At 43.8% G+C, this 27,753-nt stretch overlaps 1 protein-coding gene across 1 annotated transcript in view; it reads left to right on the top strand.

The window, feature by feature from the left end:
- Window positions 1-17,891: 17,891 nt before the first annotated feature.
- The window catches only part of LOC309559470 (cytochrome P450 2C8-like), a 70,232-nt gene continuing 60,370 nt past the window's right edge, over window positions 17,892-27,753 (top strand). Inside the window, exons 1-2 of the mRNA XM_082262742.1 lie at window positions 17,892-18,351; window positions 18,479-18,641. Coding sequence (XP_082118868.1) covers window positions 18,172-18,351; window positions 18,479-18,641 — 343 coding nt within the window. The 5' untranslated portion in view covers window positions 17,892-18,171. The remainder of the gene's footprint in view (window positions 18,352-18,478; window positions 18,642-27,753) is intronic.

The following is a 27,753-nucleotide window of genomic DNA, read 5'->3' as shown; positions in this document are numbered from 1 at the left end:
TGCATTTTAAATTTTTTTTTTTTTTCCTCTGTCATAATTGCAGTGAGTGCTGTGTCAGGTCCACAGAGTGCACTGTACCCACTGCAGTGCACTGCCCACCACTGATATATATATACGGTGGCACAGCATCTTGTTGCAAATTGAAAAAAAAAATAATATTTTTTATTATTGCAGTTGCCTGGGCTGCCAGTGACTGTCAGGTCCACAGAGTGTACTGTGCCCACTGCAGTGCCACTGCGTGCCCACCCACCACTGATATATATACGGTGGCACAGCAGCTTGCAAAGTAAAAATATATATATTTTTTTTTATAATTGCAGTTGCCTGGGTGCCAGTGACTGTCAGGTCCACAGAGTGTACTGTGTCCACTGCAGTTCCACTGCGTGCCCACCCACCACTGATATATACGGTGGCACAGCAGGCAGCAGCTTGCAAATTAAAAATATATATTTTTTTTTATAATTGCAGTTGCCTGGGCTGCCAGTGACTGTCAGGTCCACAGAGAGTGTACTGTGCCACTGCCCACCCACCACTGATATATACGGTGGCACAGCAGCTTGCAAAGTAAAAATATATATATATTTTTTTATAATTGCAGTTGCCTGGGTGCCAGTGACTGTCAGGTCCACAGAGCGTACTGTGCCCACTGCAGTGCCACTGCGTGCCCACCCACCACTGATATATATATGGTGGCACAGCAGCTTGCAAATTAAAAATATATATATTTTTTTATAATTGCAGTTGCCTTGGCTGCCAGTGACTGTCAGGTCCACAGAGAGTGTACTGTGCCACTGCCCACCCACCACTGATATATACGGTGGCACAGCAGCTTGCAAAGTAAAAATATATATATTTTTTTTATAATTGCAGTTGCCTGGGCTGCCAGTGACTGTCAGGTCCACAGAGTGTACTGTGCCCACTGCAGTGCCACTGCGTGCCCACCCACCACTGATATATACGGTGGCACAGCAGCTTGCAAATTAAAAATATATATATTTTTTTATAATTGCAGTTGCCTGGGCTGCCAGTGACTGTCAGGTCCACAGAGAGTGTACTGTGCCACTGCCCACCCACCACTGATATATACGGTGGCACAGCAGCTTGCAAATTAAAAATATATATATTTTTTTATAATTGCAGTTGCCTGGGCTGCCAGTGACTGTCAGGTCCACAGAGTGTACTGTACCCACTGCCCAACACTCCTATAGGGTGGCACAGCACCTTGCACTCATAGTACAACACATTAAAAAAAAAAAATGACAGGCAGAGGCAGGCCACCCCGCAAGGGCCGTTGTGGTCGTGGTGCTGTGATTTCCTTAGGCCCTAGAATAATGCCCAGTGTTCAGAGGCCACCACAGACCCTGAACTCAAACAATTCTGAGGACATAGTTGACTGGCTTACACAGGACACCCAATCGTCTACAGCTTCCGCTCGGAACCTTAATGCACCATCCTCCTCCAGCTCAGCTTCGGGCACCTCTCAATTTACCACTCGCCCGCCCGCCGGCACCACCACCAACACTAGCACCACAGCCGCTTCACTTGATCCGTCAGAGGAGTTATTTTCACATCAGTTGGAAGAAATAAGTGATGTGCAACTATTAGTGCCAGAGGATGTAGATAACGGGGATATGTCTCAGTCAGGCAGCATTATACACATGGACGTACATTGTGATGATGATGATGATGTTGTACCTGCTGCTGCTGCCTTTGCTGAGTTGTCAAGTGAAACGGCTGATGATGACGATGTGTCCGTGGATGTCACCTGGGTGCCTGCTCGAAGAGCAGAAGAAGAGGGGGAAAGTTCAGATGGGGAGACAGAGAGGAGGAGGAGACGAGTTGGAAGCAGGGGGAGGAATTTTTCATAGAAAAAACATTCATTTTCTTTCGTTCTTTCTGCGGAGCTGGGTATTTTTTGGCCGCGTTACTGAATGCTCATGCACAATGGCTGTAGGCTCATGCGTCCTTTTGCGGAGGTGACAAACCTGGTGGTCAGTCGAACCCAAGGCAACATCATCGACCTCATCCCATATGCGTTTTTTCTGGAGCGTGCCCTGCGAAGAGTACTGGATCAGGCCGTAGCTGAGCATGAAGAGGAAGAGTTGTGGTCCCCATCACCACCAGAAGCAGCCTTGTCGTTGTCAATTGCTGGACCTGTGGCAACGCAGAGAGAGGAGTCTGAAGAAGAGAAGGCAGAGGAGGAAGTTGGCTTTGACGAGGTGGAAGACCAGCCACAGCAGGCGTCCCAGGGGGCTTGTTGTCACCTTTCAGGGACCCTTGGTGTTGTACGTGGCTGGGTGGAGGAAGAGACCTTCAATGATGTCAGTGAGGACAAGGAACGGGACATGGCTAGCTTGGTATCCAACCTTGTGCAAATGGGAAGTTTGCGGTTGTGCAAATGGACTGACTGACTGACTGTTAAACGGGGAGTTTGATCTGTCAGAGTTTGGTCTGTCACTGTGAAGCGGGCGTAATCCTTACACTACTTGATCGATACAACATCATACCTGATCATATTCACACACTGGATGTTTTAAAGCACGTTATTCCAAACAATTTAGGAATGTTAGGTGATTTATGCCCTTTATGGATCAAAACCCGACTCTGCGTCAACTACGTAATTTTCCATGGGAGTTTTGCCATGGATCCCCCTCCGACATGCCACAGTCCAGGTGTTAGCCCCCTTGAAACAACTTTTCCATCACTATTGTGGCCAGAAAGAGTCCCTGTGTGTTTTAAAATTCGCCTGCCTATTGAAGTCTATGGCGGTTCGCCGGTTCGCGAACATTTGCCGATGTTCGCCGTTCGCGAACGGCGAATTTTAGGTTCGCGACATCACTACTTGCCACCAATGTAACGGAAACGTGACCCACACTGTGCTTGTGGACTTCCATCAGTATACGGCTTCCTTCAGTGTTGAACATAGATATCAGATTTTCCAGCTGCCCCCCATACAAAGCTAGCCGACAACCTAGCTTGTACTGGAACCTTCTTTTATTGAACAGTCACACAGTTTTATATACAGCATGGACATCCCCCTCCTGATCTGATTACCCCACAAAGGTCAGGGTTTGTCTGATTACATTACCATATGCAGATGAAATTGTATTCAGAAATAGAAGTAACCTGAACTAATTATCTAGCCATCTGGACAGAAACAATATGTTAGTTCATTAACAATTAACAATGGGACAGACAGGTTTAACAGAATACACATCACACCTTGTAATAGAATTATTGAATTCTAGTGTTTTTTTTTTACCTGAAATGGACATTATTCTGATTATTAATATGACTAACAGTGAAATGCTGTGTGGACATTCTGATACACACAATAGGTGCCATACACAGCTGTGCAAATTCCTCTTCTACTGCTAACATATGGTTGCTAACTTTTACCCCCTTTCTGACCTGGCCAATTTTCAGCTTTTACCAGCTTTTGACAATTGCGCGGTCATGCAATATGGTAACAAAACTAAATATTTATGTTATTCACACAACTAGAACTTGGTTGTATTTAATCACCAATGGGTTTTTTTATGTTTTTGCTAAATACATTAAAAAAAAAAACGAAAATGGAAAAAAAAAAAACTTGTTTTTCTTCATTTCTGTTTATAAAATTTTGCAAATTAATAATTGTTCTTCATAAATCTAGATCCAGGTGTATTCTGCTACATTTGTTTGGTGGAAAAAACAAAACAAAATCAGTGTTTGTTATTTGGTCTGTGTGAGTCCACAAACTTTAGCATACAGTACAGTATTTCTGAAAATTGTTCAATCCTGATGTACTGGTGACCTCATTTCTTGAGGTCTGAAAATGCCACGACAGTACAAAGTTTCCCGAAATAACCCCTTTTTGGAAAATAGACAGTCCACGTCATTTAGTAAGAGAGGCATGGTGAGTTTTTTTTAAATTGTACATTTTTGTCATATTATTTGGAAAATAAAGAAATAAAAAAAAATCCCTAATTTTATTTATTTTTTACATACTGTCACCAGTGCAGTACAGCGTTATCATATAACTGGTGTGGCGGAGATCCAGATCACTGACTGGTGATAGTACGAAAAAAAAAAAAATTTAATTTTTTTAAAAATATTTTTAATTTAAAAACAAAAACCACTGTGACCAGAGCAATATATTGTTACCATAGTCGTATTACTCTGAGAAAGTGATCTTTTTTTTATCTTTTTATTTTTTTACACATTGTGATTGCTTACAGCAATGTATTACATTGTTATAAACAAGCATTTTACTGAATGAAACTGATTCAGCTTGTTTTGATTAGCTGTGATTGGCCAGAACTAATCACATGGTACAGATGGGCTGTGATTGGCCCTGTCTGTGCCATGTGATCACACTCACCAATCACAGCTAGCAACACACTTGTACACAATGGATGGCATGAAAGGAAGCAATCCGTTGTTTACAACTGTCATATGACCTGCTATGATTGGTCATAGCGGTCACATGGTACCGGCAGCGAGCCAGTACACTGATCAGTCATCGATTGTGTCCAGTGCATGCAGCCAGTGACAGATTGTGCTGCTATGTGGCCACGCAATCCAGGAGGATGTCATATTATGTCCATCCGGATCGACGAGAGGCCCACCCAGCCATCATTGTTATAGGCTGAACGCGACCTGGTTAATTACACAATTCACTACAAGCCACGAAAGTTACTCATAGCATTTTGCATAATTACTTTGTGTGTACTGTAATTAATATATATTTTTCCCCACCCAAAAACTCTGAGCCTCCAAATTTTCGAATCCCACACCAAGACTGTAGTCTGTTTCCTCCTTTCGCTAGATCACCCCTGGAACCCCTCAGCCTGCATGGGTGAGAATCCCTGAGCACTTCCAACTACTTAATTTTGTCCTCCCTAAAGGGACCAAACCCAAATAATGGGGGCACATATCTCCCACGTAGGACCGTCCCTGGTGCCCTGTACAAAATATATAGTAGTGAGTGTACAGCTTGTATAACAGTGTAAATTTGCTGTCCCCTCAACATAACTCAACACACAGCCATTATGTCTAAACTGCTGGCAACAAAAGCGAGTACACCCCTAAGTGAAAATGTCCAAATTGGGTCCAAAGTGTCAATATTTTTTGTGGCCACCATTATTTTCCAGCACTGCCTTAACCCTCTTGGGCACGGAGTTCACTAGAGCTTCACAGGTTACCACTGGAGTTCTCTTCCACTCCTCCATGATGACATCACAGAGCTGGTGGATGTTAGAGACCTTGCGCTCCTCAAACCTTCTGTTTGAGGATGCCCCACAGATACTTAATAGGGTTTAGGTCTGGAGACATGCTTGGCTAATCCATCACCTTTACCCTCAACTTTATTAACAAGGCAGTGGTCGTCTTGGAAGTGTGTTTAGGGTCATTACCATTTTGGAATACTGCCCTGTGGCCAAGTCTCCAAAGAGAGGGGCTCATGCTCTGCTTCAGTTTGTCACAGTACATGTTGGTATTCATGGTTCCCTCAATGAACTGTAGCTCCCCAGTGTCGGCAGCACCTATGAGGCCCCAGACCATGACACTTCCACCACCATACTTGACCTTAGACAAGACACACTTGTCTTTGTACTCCTGACCTGGTTGCCGCCACACACGCTTGACACCATCTAAACCAAATAAGTTTATCTTGGTCTCATCAGACCACAGGACATGGTTAAAGTAATCCATGTCCTTAGTCTGCTTGTCTTCAGCAAACTGTTTCTGGGCTTTCTTGCTCATCATCTTTAGAAGAGTCTTCCTTCTGGGAACGACAGCCATGCAGACTAATTTGATGCAGTGTGCGGCGTATGGTCTGAGCACTGACAGGCTGACCCCCCACCCCTTCAACCCCTTCAGCAATACTAGAAGCACTCATACGTCTACAGTATTTCCCAAAGATAACCTCTGGATATGACGCCGAACACATGCACTCAACGTCTTTGGTCGACTATGGCCAGGCCTGTTCTGAGTGGAACCTGTCCTGTTAAACCTCTGTATGGTCTTGGCCACCATGCTGCACTTCAGTTTCAGGGTCTTGGCAATCTTCTTATAGCCTAGGCCATCTTTATGTAGAGCAACAATTCTTTTTCTCAGGTCCTCAGAGAGTTCTTTGCCATGAGGTGCCATGTTGAACTTAGTGACCAGTATGAGAGATTGAGAGCGATAACACCTAATTGAACAGACCTGCTCCCCATTCACACCTGAGACCTTGTAACACTAACGAGCCACATGACACCGGGGAGGGAAAATGGCAAATTGGGCCCAGTTTGGACATTTGGGGGTGTACTCACTTTTGTTGCCAGCGGTTTAGACATTAATGGCTGTGTGTTGGATTCTTTTGAGGGGACAGCAAATATACACTGTTATACAAGCTGTACACTCACTACTTTACATTGTAGCAAAGTGTCATTTCTTCAGGGTTGTCAAATGAAAAGATATAATAAAATATCTACAAAAATGTGAGGGGTGTACTCTTGTGAGATTTAGAGGACCTTTTATTGTTCCTCCCCCTCTGTGATGTCATAAAGAAGGAGCGACGAGGATTTTGTCACTTCCTATTTAAGTTTTTGTTTGCAAACTGTTACCGGCTTGTAAAGTATCTGATCAAATCGTTCTCAGTTTGATCAGGTGCTTTCGAGGCCAGAAGAGGACCATAAAGGACCTGTCATGGGCCAAGCTATCACAAGGGATGTTGTTCATCCCTTGTCATAGCAATAAAGTTGATCACAAAATGTAAAGGTACAGTGTAAAAAAATAGTTCCCTGTTCTCCTGAAAACTCCAAGTCACCAAAATCTGCAACCACGTCACTTCCGGTGACTCCAGCATAAGTAATTGGACATTTTGACAAATTGGTGTTTTCACAGAACACTGGCAGTCTATAGACTACAACACATGATATAATGAGTGGACATTGTTAGTTCGCCCACTACTAACCACCAACATGGCCACCTCAGAGGAGGCGACAACTTTTTTCCTCCTTACCTGATGTTCTGTCAAAACAGCCAACTCCTCAGGTACCGTAATGTATACGCTGCCGGTGTTCTGTGAAAACCCCAACTCGTCAAAATCTCCAATTGTTGCAGCTGGAGAGTCACCAGAAGAGACGTGGTTGGAGATTTAGGCGAGTTGGAGTTTTCGGCAGAACACCGTCTTCAGGTTCTGCTTCTTACGGTGAGAGCAGAACTGATTCAGCTCCAGACAGGAACAGTAACAGGAGAGGATGGTTCCGCACCTTACCTCAGCACACAGCCAGACTCTATACTAACAGTCTTCATCCTCTGGAGACCACGCCCACTCATTCAGGACTGATCAATTTTGGGAAATCCGGCTAGGACAAGCTCTATTGGACATCAGTTGGATTTTCAGGATTGTCCCGGGCAATTTGTGACTGTTGGCAACTATGCAAATGGAGGGCAAACAGTACAGTTACAATACAATTCAACACAGGAGGAATCAGAGGGCCTCATACGTTGTTAGTGCTTCTTTGCACAATGAATCTGTAACCTTAAATGTTCTTTAAACTGTGGCCTGTTTTGCAAAGTTACAAGCCTGAAAAGATAATCAATCTTAAAATAATTAAAATACTTAAAATATATATATATACTTGAAAGGATTGTAAAATCTCCTAGGGGTGGGACTTTTTGGGCACATCAAAATTATATTATAACAAAATATTAATTCATAAATTTTATTGATATATACAAAAAAGTACAATAAATACAGTAAACTCAAGATAAAATATTTGGCAAACTGATATAAAATATGCAAATAGACTCAACCATCCACCCCAGATAATGTCCAACGTTTCGAGGTAATGAACCTCTTCTTCAGGGATTATATTGGAGGTTGTTTATTCTGTAGGTGTTAAAAAAGCATATACATCACACAAAATATCTCAAAATACATATTTTTTCAATACATGTCCTTTTGTAAAGGTACAGAGCATGATTAATTATATGAAAAATAGAATACACTTACATGGTTAATTCGCATATGAGCATATAGGACAATTTTGCCACTTTAAAAGCTAGGAATTTGTTGACACCCACAAAGCGCTGTAAGTTTTAAAGATGAAATGTATGAGGATATAAATCTCTCAAAAAGAGAGGGAGTGAGGCAGGTGAGCTGCGCATCTCGGATGCACCTATCTCAACTGGAGTCCAAATGTGCTTAGCAGATCAGGTGGAGGCCACTCACATACGACTGCAAAAAGATATAGAGTATGTGTAATCAATACACTATACTATTCTGTTAGGGTGTCCACATAATTAGACAAGACATATAAATGTTTGAAGGGCAGAGTCCAGTGCGTGTATTAAATCTGCTTATAAATTTAATTGGAAAGAAATAATAATCAACAAAAAGGGGGAGTAAATATAATAAAAGATCATTGCAAATCATTAAAAAATAATAAAGCAAGTATCAAAAGCTGGATCCAGCAGGATCCATTAGCTCTATTAATGAATAAGAAGGTAACACGCACTCGATCCAAAATACCAGGCAGATGCCTGGAGATTAGATGGTAACTTCAAAAATGTCTTCCCAAAAGCAAAAGGAAAAATACAGACCTCGATAATAGAGTGCAATGAACTTCCCTCTCCCAGCGGTGGACATCACAAGTGACCATCGCTGGGAGTTACAGATTTAAGGAAGGCATAACAGGTGAAGGCAATCAGTGTGATTGCGCTCCACCCGCCGCCAGCTGTGGGCACCCTGGGCGGTGCTCGCCAGGCCAGTCCTCCCCATGCTTCGGCGCACACAAAGTGTGCGTCATCGCGCGCGGGGGGGGGGGGTGTGGTTGGCAGGGCACATCCCACCGGCACGGAGATGGCGCCGCTGCTGCGTGATGACGCAAGCGGCGGCATCAGCCGGAAGTGTGGTGGACACCATGATGGTGTCAGCAAGGAAATACCTACACCCCCGGGCGGGCGGGATCCTAGTATAGATCCCGCTACCGTGCCGGGTTGGATAGATACGGCCGAAACGCACAGCATGCAGCCTGAAAAAGATGTATTGTATCCACAAGGGATAACGGATATAGAGAGATGAAAAATGTATATAAAACAAAACAACCATAAAGATATGGTTGGTTTGTTAAAGGGGATATAGACAAAATATACTATCTCACAGAGAGATTTATTGATATTAATTGAAAGAATTTTGGAGCCTCTGTGGGTGATAAACATCCTTGCTTTTTTACAAAAATAAGCGACACAGACATCTTAAACAAAAGGGGCAAGAGAGAACAGACTGGCCTATAGATAGGTGATAAACAAAAGACAACCAACCGAATAAACATTAGATTTGTATATAATAAAGAAAATTAGCCACAACGTTGTCAAGAACCCCCGATAATAGATGGAGAGTATGTTATCTCTCAATGCCACCAGAGTCAAAACCCTCCAGGAAGGGTCTGAACGAAACTACTTCATTCAGGCCTGGAGGTTCCATTGCCCTTAGAAAGTAAATCCACCTCAGCTCCAGTTGTAGGAGACGCTTGTTCCAGTCGCCCCCCCTGGAGCTGGGATGGACACGATCGAGGGCAAGGAATTTGACTCTGGGGAATTTGCCTGAATGTACCGAGGACACATGGTGTCCTAAAGGTAGCTCGGGATCACATTTGTGCATGCTTCTCGTATGTTGGTATATCCGTCTCCAAAATTCGAGCTTTGTCTTGCCAACATAGAAGCATTTGCAGTCGCACAATAAGAGATCGACAATCCCATTTGTACGGCAATTTACAAAGTGTCTTGCCTTTAAATTTGGTACCGTTTGGTAGAATGGGATCCTGATGGGTATACATGTATTTGCAGTAATGGCAGGTCCCGCACATATATGTACCCTTATATTTGCATGGATTAGATTCAGACTGTACCTTAAGTTCGCTCCAAACTAATTTATCCCTAAGGGCTGGGGCCCGCCTATAGGTGAATTGAGGCAGCTGTCACTTATTAAGGCCTTTTTATAGGCTGACTTTAGGAGTTTGTTGGAATACCCCCTTAGTAACAGCCTATCTCGTAGGCCATTGGCAGCTTTTTTAAAAGTGTCGAAATCAGTACAGTTGCGACGTAAGCGCAAGTATTGGCCTGTAGGGATCGAGCGTATAAGGGGTTGGGGGTGGAAGCTGGTAGCATGGAGGATGGCGTTGCCAGCAGTGGGTTTATGATATAAGCCACTGTGGAGGGCGCCATCCTCACCCCGAAATATCTCTACATCCAAAAAGGTAATTTTTTCATAGTCTGCGTGCATGGTAAATTTTAGATTAAAATCGTTTCTATTCAATCTCTCCATGCACCTGTCAAGGAGGTCGCGAGGACCATCCCAGACTAGAAATATATCGTCTATGTATCTAATCCACGTACGGATACAGTCTATGTACATGATGAGGGTCTCGTCTAAAAGAAAAGCTTGCTCCCACTCCCCCAGGTACAGATTGGCGTAGGATGGGGCACAACATGTCCCCATCGCTACGCTCTGCACCTGGAGGTAGTGGGAGTTTTGGAAAGAAAAGACGTTATGAGTCAGAACAAAGTCTAAAAGGGATAGAATAAACTCGCTGTACGGGTCAAAACCAACCCGGGTGGCGATCGTGTGGCGTATAGCTGCAATTCTCCTGTGATGGGGAATCAAGCTATACAATGCCTCTACATCGATCGCCACCAGGAGACAATTAGGTGGAATTGTGAGGTCACCTATTCTTTGCAAAAAAATGTATTGTATCTCGTGTATGTGAGGGTAGTTGTACAACGAAGGGTTTCAGGAATATGTCAATAACTTTGCTAGCGTTGTCGGTAATTGATCCACAGCCGGATATAATGGGCCTTCCGGGAGGGTATTTAGGGTCCTTATGGACTTTTGGAAGGGCATAAAACATGGGGATTACAGCGAAAGCCGGATGTATATAATCCCATGTATCCTTAGTTATAACGTTGTTTAAATATGCCGTATCAACCAATTCATAGAATTGTAGATTGTACTTGTGTATGATGTCTTTAGTGATGGGCCTATACCATTCAGAGTTTTTAAGAATTTTGAGGCACATGTTAATGTACTGTGTATTGTCCATAAGGACAATGTTGCCCCCTTTATCCGCTGGTTTTATGACAATAGATTGGTTCTTGGCTAGGGTGTTGACAGCCTGTCTTTGTTGGATGGTAATGTTGGATTCGGTCAGTGTCTTTGTTTTGAGTTTTTCCACGTCTTTAGAGACCATCTTAAGGAAAGCATTTATATTAGCGTTTTGTATGGGTGGGCATTTGTCAGACTTTTTCTTTACATTTAAATGAGGAAGAGAAGGCTGAGATTGTGTTGACTGGATGCCCGCTAAAAGGGAGGGGAGGTCCACCCGATCGATTAGGTCTTCGTTTTCCTCTAAAAGAGATATTAGTGTCTCAAGCACTGGATCGTCAGAAGTACCTGATGGGGCTGTTTTGGCCTCTTTCTGAAAAAGCACTTTGAAATTTAGCTTTCGTGCGAATAGATGTAAATCCTTGATAAAGTCAAATTTATCAAGGCATGTATTAGGGCAAAAGCTCAATCCTTTCTGAAGAACTAAGGATTCATCCTCTGATAAAGTGTGGGAGGACAAATTAATGATAGTGTGGTCAATAGTGTGTGAAGTGGATTGTTCTAATTGGGTTGTGAGGGGGTGAGGGAAAGCGAGGTGAGTTTTAATGCTTGTTGGTGTATAATTTCTAAAAAAGATGCATCCTGTTAATCAATAGTGCTGGATAAAGTAGAGGGTGGTTGAATGGGTGCTGGGTTGGTGGTTTGTGCAGGGTGGGAAGTTTGTGATGGTTGAATAGTGGTATCCAAAAGTTGGTTGGTACCAGGTGGTTTAAATAGAGGAAATAATCCTTTGTAATGGATTTAGTGTTTGATTTTTTTGAAAGAGATTGATCTCCATGCAGATCCCCAGGGAGAGGTCTTTTTGATCGATCTGTGTTGATGGATTTTTGATTTTTATGTTGGGGATTTTGAGGGATGGGTTGTATGGGCTGATCACTCTTCCTATTTATGTTGGTATTATATTTCTTGGTTATCCAATTATATGCCTTCCCCTGTTTGAAAGCATTCCTATCTCTATTTAGCTTTTTTTGTTTTTTACTAAGAATGTTTTTATTGAATTAACTTGAGGATTTAAGTCCAGCCTTCAAATCCAATTGGGAACAGTCGCTTCGCGACTGTTCCGCTTCCTTCATGAAACTTCTTATCGATTAATATACAGCGAGATCTAGAAAATTGGACTTTGAAATCGCCTCACTATGTGAGAAGATTCAAGCCTTCAAGTCTCATAAAACATTTGCAGATCGCGAAATTAAACTTAAACAACACCTTGATACATTCAATAAAAACATTCTTAGTAAAAAACAAAAAAAGCTAAATAGAGATAGGAATGCTTTCAAACAGGGGAAGGCATATAATTGGATAACCAAGAAATATAATACCAACATAAATAGGAAGAGTGATCAGCCAATACAACCCATCCCTCAAAATCCCCAACATAAAAATCAAAAATCCATCAACACTGATCGATCAAAAAGACCTCTCCCTGGGGATCTGCATGGAGATCAATCTCTTTCAAAAAAATCAAACACTAAATCCACCTCCAAAGGATTATTTTCTCTATTTAAACCACCTGGTACCAACCAACTTTTGGATACCACTATTCAATCATCACAAACTTCCCACCCTGCACAAACCACCAACCCAGCACCCATTCAACCACCCTCTACTTTATCCAGCACTATTGATTTACAGGATGCATCTTTTTTAGAAATTATACACCAACAAGCATTAAAACTCACCTCGCTTTCCCTCACCCCCTCACAACCCAATTAGAACAATCCACTTCACACACTATTGACCACACTATCATTAATTTGTCTTCCCAGACTTTATCAGAGGATGAATCCTTAGTTCTTCAGAAAGGATTGAGCTTTTGCCCTAATACATGCCTTGATAAATTTGACTTTATCAAGGATTTACATCTATTCGCACGAAAGCTAAATTTCAAAGTGCTTTTTCAGAAAGAGGCCAAAACAGCCCCATCAGGTACTTCTGACGATCCAGTGCTTGAGACACTAATATCTCTTTTAGAGGAAAACGAAGACCTAATCGATCGGGTGGACCTCCCCTCCCTTTTAGCGGGCGTCCAGTCAACACAATCTCAGCCTTCTCTTCCTCATTTAAATGTAAAGAAAAAGTCTGACAAATGCTCACCCATACAAAACGCTAATATAAATGCTTTCCTTAAGATGGTCTCTAAAGACGTGGAAAAACTCAAAACAAAGACACTGACCGAATCCAGCATTACCCTCCAACAAAGACAGGCTGTCAACACCCTAGCCAAGAACCAATCTATTGTCATAAAACCAGCGGATAAAGGGGGCAACATTGTCCTTATGGACAATACACAGTACATTAACATGTGCCTCAAAATTCTTAAAAACTCAGAATGGTATAGGCCCATCACTAAAGACATCATACACAAGTACAATCTACAATTCTATGAATTGGTTGATACGGCATATTTAAACAACGTTATAACTAAGGATACATGGGATTATATACGTCCGGCTTTCCCTGTAATCCCCACGTTTTTTGCCCTTCCAAAAGTCCATAAGGACCCTAAATACCCCCCCGGAAGGCCCATTAAATCCGGCTGTGGATCAATTACTGACAACGCTAGCAAAGTTATTGACATATTCCTGAAATCCTTTGTTGTACAACTACCCTCACATACACTAGATACAATACATTCTTTGCAAAGAATAGGTGACCTCACAATTCCACCTAATTGTCTCCTGGTGGCGATCGATGTAGAGGCATTGTATAGCTCGATTCCCCATCACAGGGGAATTGCAGCTATACGCCACACGATCGCCACCCGGGTTGGTTTTGACCCGTACAGCGAGTTTATTCTATCCCTTTTAGACTTTGTTCTGACTCATAACGTCTTTTCTTTCCAAAACTCCCACTACCTCCAGGTACAGGGCGTAGCGATGGGGACATGTTGTGCCCCATCCTACGCCAATCTGTACCTGGGGGAGTGGGAGCAAGCTTTTCTTTTAGACGAGACCCTCATCATGTACACAGACTGTATGCGTACGTGGATCAGATACATAGACAATATATTTCTAGTCTGGGATGGTCCTCGCGACCTCCTTGACAGGTTCATGGAGAGATTGAATAGAAACGATTTTAATCTAAAATTTACCATGCACGCAGACTATAAAAAAAATTACCTTTTTGGATTTAGAGATATTTCGGGGTGAGGATGGCGCCCTCCACAGTGGCTTATATCGCAAACTTACTGCTGGTAACGCCATCCTCCATGCTACCAGCTTCCACCCCCAACCCCTTATACGCTCGATCCCTACAGGCCAATACTTGCGCTTACGTCGCAACTGTACCGATTTCGACACTTTTAAAAAAGATGCCAATGGCCTACGAGATAGGCTGTTACTAAGGGGGTATTCCAACAAACTCCTAAAGTCAGCCTATAAAAAGGCCTTAATAAGTGACAGAGAAGAACTTTAAGTTCCAAAAACACGCAAAACCGACGACGTTTTGAGGATAATTACAGGTTATTCTCAACAACATCAAGACATGCGCAAAATTGTCACTAAATACTGGCACATTTTGGCCTTAGATCCAACTCTGAGCCCACATCTCCCCCAGCTGCCTCAATTCACCTATAGGCGGGCCCCAGCCCTTAGGGATAAATTAGTTCGGAGCGAACTTAAGGTACAGTCTGAATCTAATCCATGCAAATATAAGGGTACATATATGTGCGGGTCCTGCCATTACTGCAAATACATGTATACCCATCAGGATCCCATTCTACCAAACGGTACCAAATTTAAGGCAAGACACTTTGTAAATTGCCGTACAAATGGGATTGTCTATCTCTTATTGTGCGACTGCAAATGCTTCTATGTTGGCAAGACAAAGCTCGAATTTGGGAGACGGATATACCAACATACGAGAAGCATGCACAAATGTGATCCCGAGCTAACTTTAGGATGCCATGTGTCCTCGTTACATTCGGGCAAATTCCCCAGAGTCAAATTCCTTGCCCTCGATCGTGTCCATCCCAGCTCCAGGGGGGGCGACTGGAACAAGCGTCTCCTACAACTGGAGCTGAGGTGGATTTACTTTCTAAGGGCAATGGAACCTCCAGGCCTGAACGAAGTAGTTTCGTTCAGACCCTTCCTGGAGGGTTCTGACTCTGGTGGCATTGAGAGATAACATACTCTCCATCTATTATGGGGGGTTCTTGACAACGTTGTGGCTAATTTTCTTTATTATATACAAACCTAATGTTTATTCGGTTGGTTGTCTTTTGTTTATCACCTATCTATAGGCCAGTCTGTTCTCTCTTGCCCCTTTTGTTTAAGATGTCTGTGTCGCTTATTTTTGTAAAACAGCAAGGATGTTTATCACCCACAGAGGCTCCAAAATTCTTTCAATTAATATCAATAAATCTCTCTGTGAGATAGTATATTTTGTCTATATCCCCTTTAACAAACCAACCATATCTTTATGGTTGGTTTTGTTTTATATACATTTTTCATCTCTCTATATCCTTTATCCCTTGTGGATACAATACATCTTTTTCTAATTTTGTCAGGCTGCGTGCTGTGCGTTTCGGCCGTATCTATCCAACCCGACACAGTAGCGGGATCTATACTAGGATCCCGCCCCCCCGGGGGTGTAGGTATTTCCTTGCTTACACCATCATGGTGTCCACCACACTTCCGGCTGACGCCGCTTGCGTCATCACGCAGCAGCGGCGCCATCTCCGTGCTGGTGGGATGTGCCCTGCAAACCACGCCCCCCCCTTCGATTAAGCACACTTTGTGTGCACCGAAGCATGGGGAGGACTGGCCGGGCGAGCACCGCCCAGGGTGCCCACAGCTGGCAGCGGGTGGAGCGCAATCACACTGATTGCCTTCACCTGTTATGCCTTCCTTAAATCTGTAACTCCCAGCGATGGTCACTTGTGATGTCCGCTGCTGGGAGAGGGAAGCTCATTGCACTCTATTCTCGAGGTCTGTATTTTTCCTTTTGCTTTTGGGAAGACATTTTTGAAGTTACCATCTAATCTCCAGGCATCTGCCTGGTATTTTGGATCCAGTGCGTGTTACCTACTTATTCATTAATAGAGCTAATGGATCCTGCTGGATCCAGCTTTTGATACTTGCTTTATTATTTTTTAATGATTTGCAATGATCTTTTATTATATTTACTCCCCCTTTTTGTTGATTATTATTTCTTTCCAATTAAATTTATAAGCAGATTTAATACACGCACTGGACTCTGCCCTTCAAACATTTATATGTCTTGTCTAATTATGTGGACACCCTAAGTCCCGGTTCACACTGAGGCGACCTGTGAGGCGACCTGGTCGCCTCACAGGTCACCGTAGGTCGCCTCCCATAGGGAAGTTGCGGACCCGTTCTAATAGGAGCGACACAAGTCGCTCCGACTTAGAAAAGTCCGTAGCGGCCGCTCCGAGGTCGCGGCGCGCTGCTCGCACCGCGACCTCCGAGGTCGCGGTGCGAAGTAGCGTTGCTCGTATGTAAACGGGCACTAACAGACTAGTATAGTGTATTGATTACACATACTCTATATCTTTTTGCAGTCGTATGTGAGTGGCCTCCACCTGATCTGCTAAGCACATTTGGACTCCAGTTGAGATAGGTGCATCCGAGACGCGCAGCCCATCTGCCTCACTCCCTCTATTTTTGAGAGATTTATATCCTCATACATTTCATCTTTAAAACTTAGGGCTCTTTCACACGGTCCGCCTCCGTAGGCGGATCTGTGTTGCTCAGCGGGGATCGATCCGCGATCCCCGCTGAGCCGGCGGATGACAGCTCCATCTCCGCTTGCAGAGCAGAGAGGGAGGTGTCTCAGCCCCCGCTGCCCTCTATGGGGGATCGGATGAGAGCGGACCGCCTGTCCGCTCTCATCAGATCCGCTCCGATTACTGAACGGATGGAAAAATAGGGTTTCCATTCGTCCAGATTTCACGGACAGGATCGGATGCGGATGGCAGCGGGTGTCAGCGGAGGTGTCTCCGCTGACACCCGCTGCCCCATAGAGCTGCATGGAGGATCCGATCAGATCCACCTAAAAAACTGACAAGCGGATCTGATCGGATCGCCCGTGTGAAAGAGCCCTTACAGCGCTTTGTGGGTGTCAACAAATTCCTTGCTTTTAAAGTGGCAAAATTATCCTATATGCTCATATGCGAATTAACCATGTAAGTGTATTCTATTTTTCATATAATTAATCATGCTCTGTACCTTTACAAAAGGACACGTATTGATAAAATATGTATTTTGAGATATTTTGTGTGATGTATATGCTTCTTTAACAGCTACAGAATAAACAACCTCAAATATAATCCCTGAAGAAGAGGTTCATTACCTCGAAACGTTGGACATTATCTGGGGTGGATGGTTGAGTCTATTTGCATATTTTATATCAGTTTGCCAAATATTTTATCTTGAGTTTACTGTATTTATTGTACTTTTTTGTATATATCAATAAAATGTATGAATTAATATTTTGTTATATTATAATTTTGATGTGCCTAAAAAGTCCCACCCCTGGGGGGTTTTACAATTCTTTCAAGTTTGTTTGGGATGTGGCACTCACCTTGAGGACTACAGCGGGAACACCCTCAAATATATATATACTGTATTTTTTTTACTTTAGGAGGTGCTTAAGAATTTCACAATTAAGACTTTGACTTAGAGGTAAAATCAGAGCCCTGACCAGGATGATCAGAAGTTCTGAAGACAGTAAATCTACTCCTGGATGGGGATTAGAAAGAGAGTTATATGACGAATGACAGCAGGATCCCAAATACATGTCCTGTATATCTGGCAGTCAGTTCTAGAATCAAGACAATGATTAAAATTAGGGCTAACTATACAGTACTGGATCTGTGAAGATTGTACACGCACGCAACCTCCCTAGAGAGGCCCCTTTTGGCTCCAGGTCATAAAAGAACTGAGAACAGCACCAGGCACTTACAACACTTCCTTGTTTTATGTCATACACATTTTTATCAGAATAGGTGCCAGAGTTCAAAGCTCATATACAAACAGGCAAAAAGGAAGCAGACACTTGAACTTGTTACCATCAGGATGGCGCTGGGAGTAGGGACAACACTTCTGCTGGCTACTGTAGTCACTCTTATAATTTACCTTGTGTCATGGTGGAGAAGGATAAAGAACAGTAATCTCCCTCCAGGGCCCACACCCCTTCCTCTGCTGGGAAATGTAATGCAGCTGAGCATCTCCGAAATGCCCAAAGCTTTCGTAAAGGTAATATTTCCTTTCATTATTATTATAATCATTTCATTATTACTGGGGAGGGAGGAATGTTTAACAGCAATCTTTTCACTTGCTGCTCTTTCATTCTGGGCACAACATGACCCATCATGGCATACAGTTAGGTGAGACCTATGGACCTGTGTACACCTGCTACCTGACCCACATTCCGGTGGTTGTGCTGGTTGGATATGATGCGGTGAAGGAGGCATTGGTAGACCACAGTGATGCGTTCAGCAAAAGAGGAGAGTTTGAGGTGCTCACTATGTTATTCAAAAATTATGGTAAGTAAAAAATGATCAACATTTTCCTTTAAATATCTTGCGGTGCATGTTCTATGGAGGGTATTTCAGTGCTCATGCATTTTCTGTAGTCTTTAATTGGGAAGAAGCTTAATAGGCTGCTTGTGGGAAATGCATGTTGATTTTTGTTAACAATTCAGAAAATTAACACTTAATAATGTAAAATTATAAAAAAAACTGAAGTCATTTAGAATTATATATACAGTAACTGTATTGTATATCCAAAATGTGTGAGCACTACTTGGAACTGCGGTGTAGCACTTCAACTTTGCAGTGCTGGTGTACTGGCTGTGAGTTCCTCTGTGGATTCCTACTACATGGAGTTTGCAAGTTATTACTATGTTTGTGTAGATGTGCCCTGTTTACCTTCTGCAGTGTAAAAGGATCATACTGTAATCTTGTACAAGTAGAACCCTCTGTCCTGTTATAGCAGCATATGTTTTTTTCTGGCAAACTGTATGTACCAACAATGGAAATGATTTACATATGTGTGTAATCTGTCTTAAAGATCCTTAAGACCTGCTCCCACTCACCTTTGCAGTCTACTGGTGAATCAGGTGCCTGGTGGCTTGCCTCCATGAGCCTGTATCCGCTCTGCATTCACAATGGTCGTCCAAAAAAGGCTGCACACTGATGCTGTCACTCCAGCAATGTTTATTCCACCAGACGCCTTACCGGTGGACGGTCCCTGCCTATGCCCACTCCCCCCCCCCAAAACTCCACCTCTACGATTAAGCTAATAGAGTAAATTGTGTCAGAGAGGATCACAGAGGAGTGTCCTTAGACGAGGACCACCAGTAAGCAAGGTGGTAGAATAAATCAGAGTGGAGTGAAAATATCAGTGTGCTGCCTTTTTGACATGATCGTTTTAATTTGTATTACCCACCCTTTTAGTACCGCTTACATTGTACAAAGCCATGGGAGCAGCTTCCACTATATAAATCTACAGTATTAATAATTAGCTACTGAATAGAGTGTCCATAGTATGAATCTCCTGCATACAGAAAGGCCTGGCAATCTACTTTCTTGACAAAAAACTCAACAAATGGTCACTATTTGTCAGTTACCTAAAAACATTAGTATTAATTTAATCCTGAACTCCAGGTGTATTCCTAATTGCATACTTACATTAGTCCAGCTTGGACCAATGTAAGCGGACATGTCTCAAACCCAAGGGACCACTTTGAAAGCTGACATTTACTGTACTAGTTGCAACGCACAGTTCCTACAGTTATGAGTTAAGTATGCAATTAGGATCATACAGTTCAGCCTTAAAGTCAGTAGACAGCATAAAGAAGGCACTACAATGTGCCTGTGATTACCTTATTTCAAAAATTGTTGATTGGGGCTGGGATGCTAAATAGAGCTATGATATACCCCTGTATATTTAGTTGATGTTATACCAACTTAACCATAATGCATATCTGAAAAAGTGTTCTGCATAGAACGCAGAGAAAAAGTTGGTTATTAGTTGGTAAATATGAGGCAGGGGAGCAATAGAATAGTGTGATCATAGGTCAAACATTTATTGTGATATTTAGTGAAATTTCACTACCGTGCAGTGTACATATTAGATAATTCCAACAATGTTTAGAGAAAACAAGACAAACAAACATGAAACATAAATAACATAACCGGCCGGTACAAAAAGTAGATGATACTTAGGGCTCTTTCACACCGCCGCTCCGGTTTTTTTGTCCACTTTTTTTTTTTTTTTTTTTACGGACACAGATGACACTTGTGTCATCCGATCTGTATGTCCGCATATCATCCCATCTGTTTTGCGGATGATATACGGACATAATGTTAGTCTATGGGGATTGCGGATGTCAGCGGATGACACCGCTGACATCCGATTTTCCTTCCTTTCCGTTTTTTACACGGAGGAAAAATTGGGTTCTGTTACGTTCCAAAAAACGGAACAGAACTGAAAGGACACAAATCACAATCCCATTGACAAGCATTATGCCCGTATATCACCCACAAACGGATGGGATGATATACGGTAGGGCTGGGGAATATAATCGAAAGATCGATGCATCGCGATTCGACCCTTCGCGATTCTGCATCGATGCGGGCTGCCGGCATAATCGATTATACGAAATGACGTCATCAGCCGCGGCCACGCCCTATCGCGCAAGGGAAAAAAAATCACAAGATCGCAGGATCGGCAGCTGATTGGTGGGTTAGTGGCGGGAGCTTAATAAAAAGGCTCCGCCCCTCCCCTTCCGCCTCTTTGACCCGGGCAGAGGCGCAGCAAGACATCCCCCGCGTGTATCGGCGTCCCACCTGCGGCCTAGAAGCCAGCCAGCCAGCCATCTAAGCCAGAAGCCGCCAGTCCAGTGAGTCCACACACAGGAGCGAGGAGCCCCAAGTGTGTCCCCATCGCAGCCAGCCTCACCTCACCTCACCGTAGCCGACAGGCCCTGGAGGCCCAGCTGCCACGCCACTGCCAGTGACGCCAGCCGCCCACCACAGAGCCCAGAGAGCAGCACAGCACCTGTCCTCCTCTGCAATGCAGTGCACAACAACCCACACAGTCACACAGCAGGTATGTCCGAACAAATAATTGTGTAATCATTCATGGGGGTCTCTCGTCTGTATCTCTGGGGGATGTCTGTGATGGGGGGGGCCTGGGACAGGGGACGGTCAGTCGGGGCCCGGGGGTACTGTTCTGCTGTGGCAGTCTGGCAGCCAGGGGGGTCAGTCAGTGTCAGTGGGGGCCTGGGGGTCTCTGTCAGTGTCAGTCAGCTATGGGGGTCTGGGCAAGGGGGGGACTCACTCAGTGTTTGTCAGTGCTGTGGGGGATTGGGGAAGGTGTGGAGGACATCCAGGTCTCTGTCAGTGTGGGGGTCTGGGCAAGGGGGGGGACTCACTCTCAATCAAGTGTTTGTCAGTGCTGTGGGGGATTGGTGAAGGTGTGGGACTTCCAGGTCTCTGTCAGTGTGGGGGTCTGGGCAAGGGGGGGGGACTCACTCACTCTCAGTGTTTGTCAGTGCTGTGGGGGATTGGGGAAGGTGTGGGACATCCACCCAGGTCTCTGTCAGTGTGTCAGGCTGCAGTCAGCTCAGCTGTGGGGGGAGGGGGGTCTCTGTCAGTGTCACTGTCACAGGCAGCTGTGGGGTAAGGGGGGGCCCCGGGGGTTTTGGCTCAGTGCATGCAAGGAAGGGAGTCTGACAGACAGACAGACAGTCATATTTTATGAAAGATGTTGCTTGGTTGATTTGTTGTGGCTTAGTTTACAAGTTTTTTTTTTTTTTTTTTAAACACTGACAGAGTTTGGCAACTTACGTCATCCGTCTCCGTCATATACGTGGTAGTATGGTGGTAAATATGGCAGAAGGAGAAAAAGATTGAGAGATAAAAAATGCACCTAGCGTTTTAAGAGCAAACATCTGGGCACATTTTGGATTTTACGAACACACAGGGAAGCGTGAGTTGGACAAGACACACGCCGTATGTAAAGCCTGTCACACAAAAATGAAATACCTAGGGAATACTACGAACTTGAGAAACCATGTTAGCCGTTTTCACTCTGAGTTAGTAACACCTGTCGCCACCAGCAGTGCCACCACTGCCAAGGAAAGACTGCTAGACCCAGATCAGCCAAGAATTGATGCCATACTGTCAACTTATCCGCCCAACTCAGAAAAATGGAAGAAACTAACCAAAGCTGTGGCAGCTTTCATCGCCAAGGACCTACGGCCTTACTCAGTTGTGGACAACACCGGGTTTCGCTACCTTGTGAAGACGCTAGAGCCACGTTATAAGATCCCATCACGCAGGCACTTTACAGAAAACGTTATACCTGCACTCTACCACGACACCAAAGCTCAGGTACTTGCGTCAATGAACCAAGCCAGTCGAGTTGCAATAACGTGTGATTCATGGACGTCAGTCACAACGGAGTCCTATGTTACAATAACAGCACATTACGTTACTAAGGACTGGCAGGTCTTGTCACATGTGTTGCAAACAAGAGCCATTTATGAGTCTCACACAGGTGCTCATCTGGCAGAGCTACTGTCTCATGTTGTGGAAGAATGGCAGCTGTCTGATAAATCTGTAGTGCTTGTGACCGACAATGCGGCGAACATGATAGTTGCAGCTCAAGTTGGTAAATTTCCTCATGTTAAATGTTTTGCCCATACACTCAATCTTGCATGTCAGCGGGCACTGAAAGGGGCCACGCTCTCCAGGCTTCTCGCCAGAGTGCGACGAATATCCACATTCTTCCATCGCAGCACTAGAGCAAGCCACTGTCTAAAAGAGAAACAGAAATGTCTGGGCCTGAAGAATCATAAGCTAATAACTGATGTGCCAACAAGATGGAACAGCGCATATGACATGGTCGAGAGGTTCTTAGAACAACAACCTGCAGTTTGTGCCACCTTGCTGTCTCCAGAAGTCAGAAAAGGAGAGTCTGATCTCTGCACTCTCAATGAAACAGATGTGTCAAATGCAGAGGACGCTGTGAGTGCATTAAAGCCAATGAAGGATGCAACCTTGCTGATGCCAGAAGAGCGCAACCCAACAGTGTCTCTCATTGCCCCTCTAAATGCACAACTGCTCCAGAGCATGACAGACACCATGGGAGACACAGCCATGACCCATGAGATCAAGAATGCAATCAAAACAGCTCTCCTGAAGAGGTACAGCAGTGAGGCAGAGAAGAAGATCCTTCATGCAGCCTCTGCTCTGGATCCTCGCTTTAAAGGACTGCCTTTTATTCTCACAGAGGAGGAGAGATCGGAGATATACAGAGGAGTGACTGAGGAGGCTGCATCTTTGGAGGTAATTAGAATTTCATCATGTTTCCTGCCAGACAGCTAGAAGCTCAGCTACATTGTGTTGTGTAATAACATGCCCTGATTCACTGATGCGGTGTGGGAAGTGGAACTGTATGGTATGGATTACCGTGCAGTTTCCCACACCTCATCAATGAATCACACTCTTAGTCAGTTCAGCTCTTCTTATACTATTATCTTTTGTTCAAACACACAGATTACATCTAATAGAAGGACAAATGTGGATGAAGTGCCTAGGGAAAAAACAACTGTGGAAGAAGAAACAACACCCATTGAGGACAGCCATTCTCCTCCCAAAAAAAAGGCCACAACATCGCTGCTCATGACTTTGCTGGGGCAGTCTTTCACTGATGGTGCAATATAACCTAAGACCCCCTATGCCAAGGCAGAAGACGAAATGGAAAAATATTGTAAAGCCCCACCTCTGCCTCTCACTGAGGACCCTTTAAAATGGTGGCGTGAGCATGAGTTCATATTCCCCCTCCTCTCTCAGCTGTCAAAGCAATACTTGTGTATCCCAGGTACAAGTGTATCTGCAGAGCGGGTTTTCTCTACTGCAGGAGTTGTTATAACAGTGAAAAGAAGCAGTCTTAAACCTGAGCATGTGGATCATCTAGTGTTCTTACAGAAAAACCTACATGTTCCCAAATGCTAAGCACTGAAATAATTACTAATTCATGTTTTTAATGAATTAGTAATTACTAATTCAGTCTGCCGCCAGTCACCAGTCAGTCACATCACCAGTCTTGTTTTATAGCTTTATAGCACTGATGGTTTGTTTTTGAAGATTGTCCTGTCCAATGTGTCCATTTCCAATCCATAATCCGTTCCGTTGCTTCACACTAAAAGTGTCTAGGCAAGTACTAGGGGTTCATTTAACCCTCAACCAAATAAATAATATTAAAGTGTATTTTCTTCTAGACAACTGACACCAAGCCAGCCACGGTGCAGCATTATAGGAAGGAAAATCATTGAGAGAAATAACTTGTACATTTGAAGCTTAACCTCGAGTAAATCTTATCTTATTGGATCACAAACACCAATTGTGGATTCTTGTGTAATATACTATATTTGTGAGTTTGTGAATGTGACCCCCATAGGATTTCCTCAAGGTTAAGCTTCAGTTTACAATTTATTCTCTCAAGGATTTTCCTTCCTCTAATGGTGGCTTGTTGGCTAGCTTGGCTTCAGTTACAGATGTAATCGACATGGTAGAGTGCTGCTCAGTGCAGTGCAGGTAAAGTTTTCTTTCTGTAACGTGACTGACTGACTGACTGACTGTAGTGACAACTCAAGAGCTTATAACGCAGCTCTAGCATTAACTCAACACACACACACAGTGTGTGTGTGTTGAGTTGATGCTGATGAGGCTGCGTATAAGCTTTTGAGTAGTCACGACACACACACTGTGTTTAGTTGACTGGCAATGGCAGGGGCAAACACAATCGCAGTGAACCTGGAACATTTTATATTTTTTACAGCTTTTCTAGCACTGGAGAGATGGAGAATGGCTTGTTTTCAAAAATGGTCCATTCACATAAGGGAATTGATAATTATTTAAGCTTAAGCTTATATTTGTATAACTCCCCTCTAGCAGCCATCAACTCACTTCACTTGAGTTGACTGGCAGTTGCAGGGGGAAACAAACATCACGGTGAACATGGAAGTTATGCAGCAGTGCACTATTGCCAGGTTCACCTTTGATATTTGCTACTAGTCAGGAAGTGCTCTGTTTTGTAGAGGACAGGTTATGGCACACACCTGGAAATTATTGCAACGCATGTCTGTCTGCTGGTCTGTTGTACTCTGTAGCAATAGCAAGTGTAGGGGGTTCACTCAACCAAACAAATACTAAAGGTAAAAGTGTATCTAGACAACTGAAGGCAAGCCAGGCAGCCACGGTACAGGAAAGGACATCCTTGAAAGATTAAATCAATCATACATTGAAGCGTAAAACCTTGATTAAATCTTTACTGGATCACAAATACACACAAACCTGACCTAACCTATATGCCATGAGTTGTACCAGTGTGGCAATGCCAAACCTTTCTTCAGTTCTCATGATTCTGATGCAGACAATCGTGTTGTGTGTTTTTTTGTGATCCCATGAAGATTTACTCAAGGTTTAAGCTTTAGTTGATGATTTACTCTGTCAAGGGTTTTCCTTCCTCTAATGGTGGCTTTGGCTTGGCTTCAGTTGGGTTTAATCGTGGTAGAGACAGAGACTGTCTGCAGGACAGGTAACGTTTTCTGTAAAGTAAGTGACATAATAGTGACATAAGTGAATTGATAAGCTTAAAGCTTATATTTGTAACTCCCCTCTAGCAGCCAATCCATCAACTCACTTGAGTTGACTGGCAGTTGCAGAGGGAAACAAACATCACGGTGAACATGGAAGTTATGCAGCAGTGCACTATTGCCAGGTTCACCCTTGATGTTTGCTACTAGTCAGGAAGTGCTCTGTTTTGTAGAGGACAGGTTATGGCACACCTGGAATTTATTGCAATGCATATTCACATAAAAGGATTTATATATAATGTTTTGTGGGAATTTATGATGACTATTTTCACAAGAATATTAGCTTGGCTGGCTGGCTGGCTGGCTGGCTTCTTCTATCTTGGCTTGCCTTAAAGTACAACTATAAAAAGGATTCTTTTATTTGTGACTGGTTGATTGTTTGTTTTTTTTTGATAAAGTTTTGAAAACCATTGGGCAGTGGGCTGGGCATGGGCATTGGGCAGTAATCGTGATGTATCGTGATGCATCGCGGGAATTGAATCGTATCGAATCGTGACCCTAATAATCGTAATCGCATCGAATCGTGAGGTAAGTGAAGATGCACAGCCCTAATATACGGACATACGGAACGTCCGTGTGAAAGAGCCCTTGGTATCAGGAAAAATAAAAAGAAAGTTCACATGGAAAGTTCCTTTAGTAAGTGTAATACTTTAAAGATGATTTTCCCTGATATTTTCCTGTGGAAGCTCGGATGCAAAAGAGGTTAAGTTCCAATATCGCCAAGTGTATGGGGATAATGTTGCAAATCCTGTGAAGTTGTGGACATGCAGATAATGATAAAATATCAATGCATTAGCGTTTTTGTCCTGATGGCTGTCAGGGAATTGCAAGTCAAGTTATTCATGACACTGTGTCTCCGATGTAATTAACCTCAGTTATTGGACATGGGTTATATAAATCTGTACCATGTATATGTGGTATAATTCATTGGATTGAGGTGGAGATTTAGTGTAATCAATGAGGAAATGTTTTATGGAGTGCAAATGTAATCAGACAGCTGTAAAAGGATATTCTTGCGCTGGTGTAATGCAGTATATCTGCCGGTCTATGGGGGACTTATGTTAGGTATATAGGGTTGTGTGGTAGTCCACTTAGTGCTATTCCTGTGCATGGAATGTGAATAGTGCATCGTAAGTAGCTGTGTGTACAGCTACAGATATCCCGGTTCCTGTATACCCAGGGCCGGTGCTAGACTGTTTTACGCCCTAGGCAAGATCAGCTACTTGCGCCCCCCCCCCAAAAAAAAAATAAATAAAAAGGGAAGGGGTTAAAAACTGCTCTATGTCATATCCAGTGACCCTGATCTGATGGTTCCTCCATGTAATGCTGTCATACCCAGTGATCCCAATGTTCCTCTATGTCACATCAGGGGTCCCTGATGTTCCTCCATGACATACCCAGGGACCCTGATGTTTTTCCATGTCACACCTGGGGACCCTGATGTTCCTCCATGTCACACCTGGGGACCCTGATGTTCCTCCATGTCACACCTGCGGACCCTGATGTTCCTCCATGTCACACCTGGGGACCTCAATCCCCCATGGCACACGCAGGGTTTCCAATTCCTCATGGCACACCTGGTGACCCCAAACCCCTGTTACACTTGTGACCCCTCTCCCCATGTCACACCTGGTGACTCAGATTCCCCATGGCATACCTTGTGACCGCAATTCTCTTTCACACCAGGGATACTCCATGTCACACCCAGGGACCCTGATTCCCTGTTCTGGGGACACTTACTGGGCAGTATAAAGAGAGTGGCCTGCACTCTGCCCTCCTTCCCCATGATCCTGCTTATTCCTTCTCCCAGGACACTCCTCTCCTGGACCACAGTGCTCACCACAGCTCCAACCGGCTACTGGTGGAGGGAGAAGCAGCAGTCAGAGAGCTCCGCATGTCCTTCATCACCAACATCCTCAGACCATTCCGTTGCCTCGTCGCTTCTGCTCCAGTAAAGGTGCCGCCCTCCAGTGCCGAGCTCCGGCTCA

The sequence above is a fragment of the Pelophylax lessonae genome (genome assembly GCF_965119305.1).
Source record: "Pelophylax lessonae genome assembly, chromosome: 7".
Classification (NCBI taxonomy): Eukaryota; Metazoa; Chordata; class Amphibia; order Anura; family Ranidae; genus Pelophylax; species Pelophylax lessonae.
This window is presented reverse-complemented; position numbering and strand designations above follow the sequence as displayed.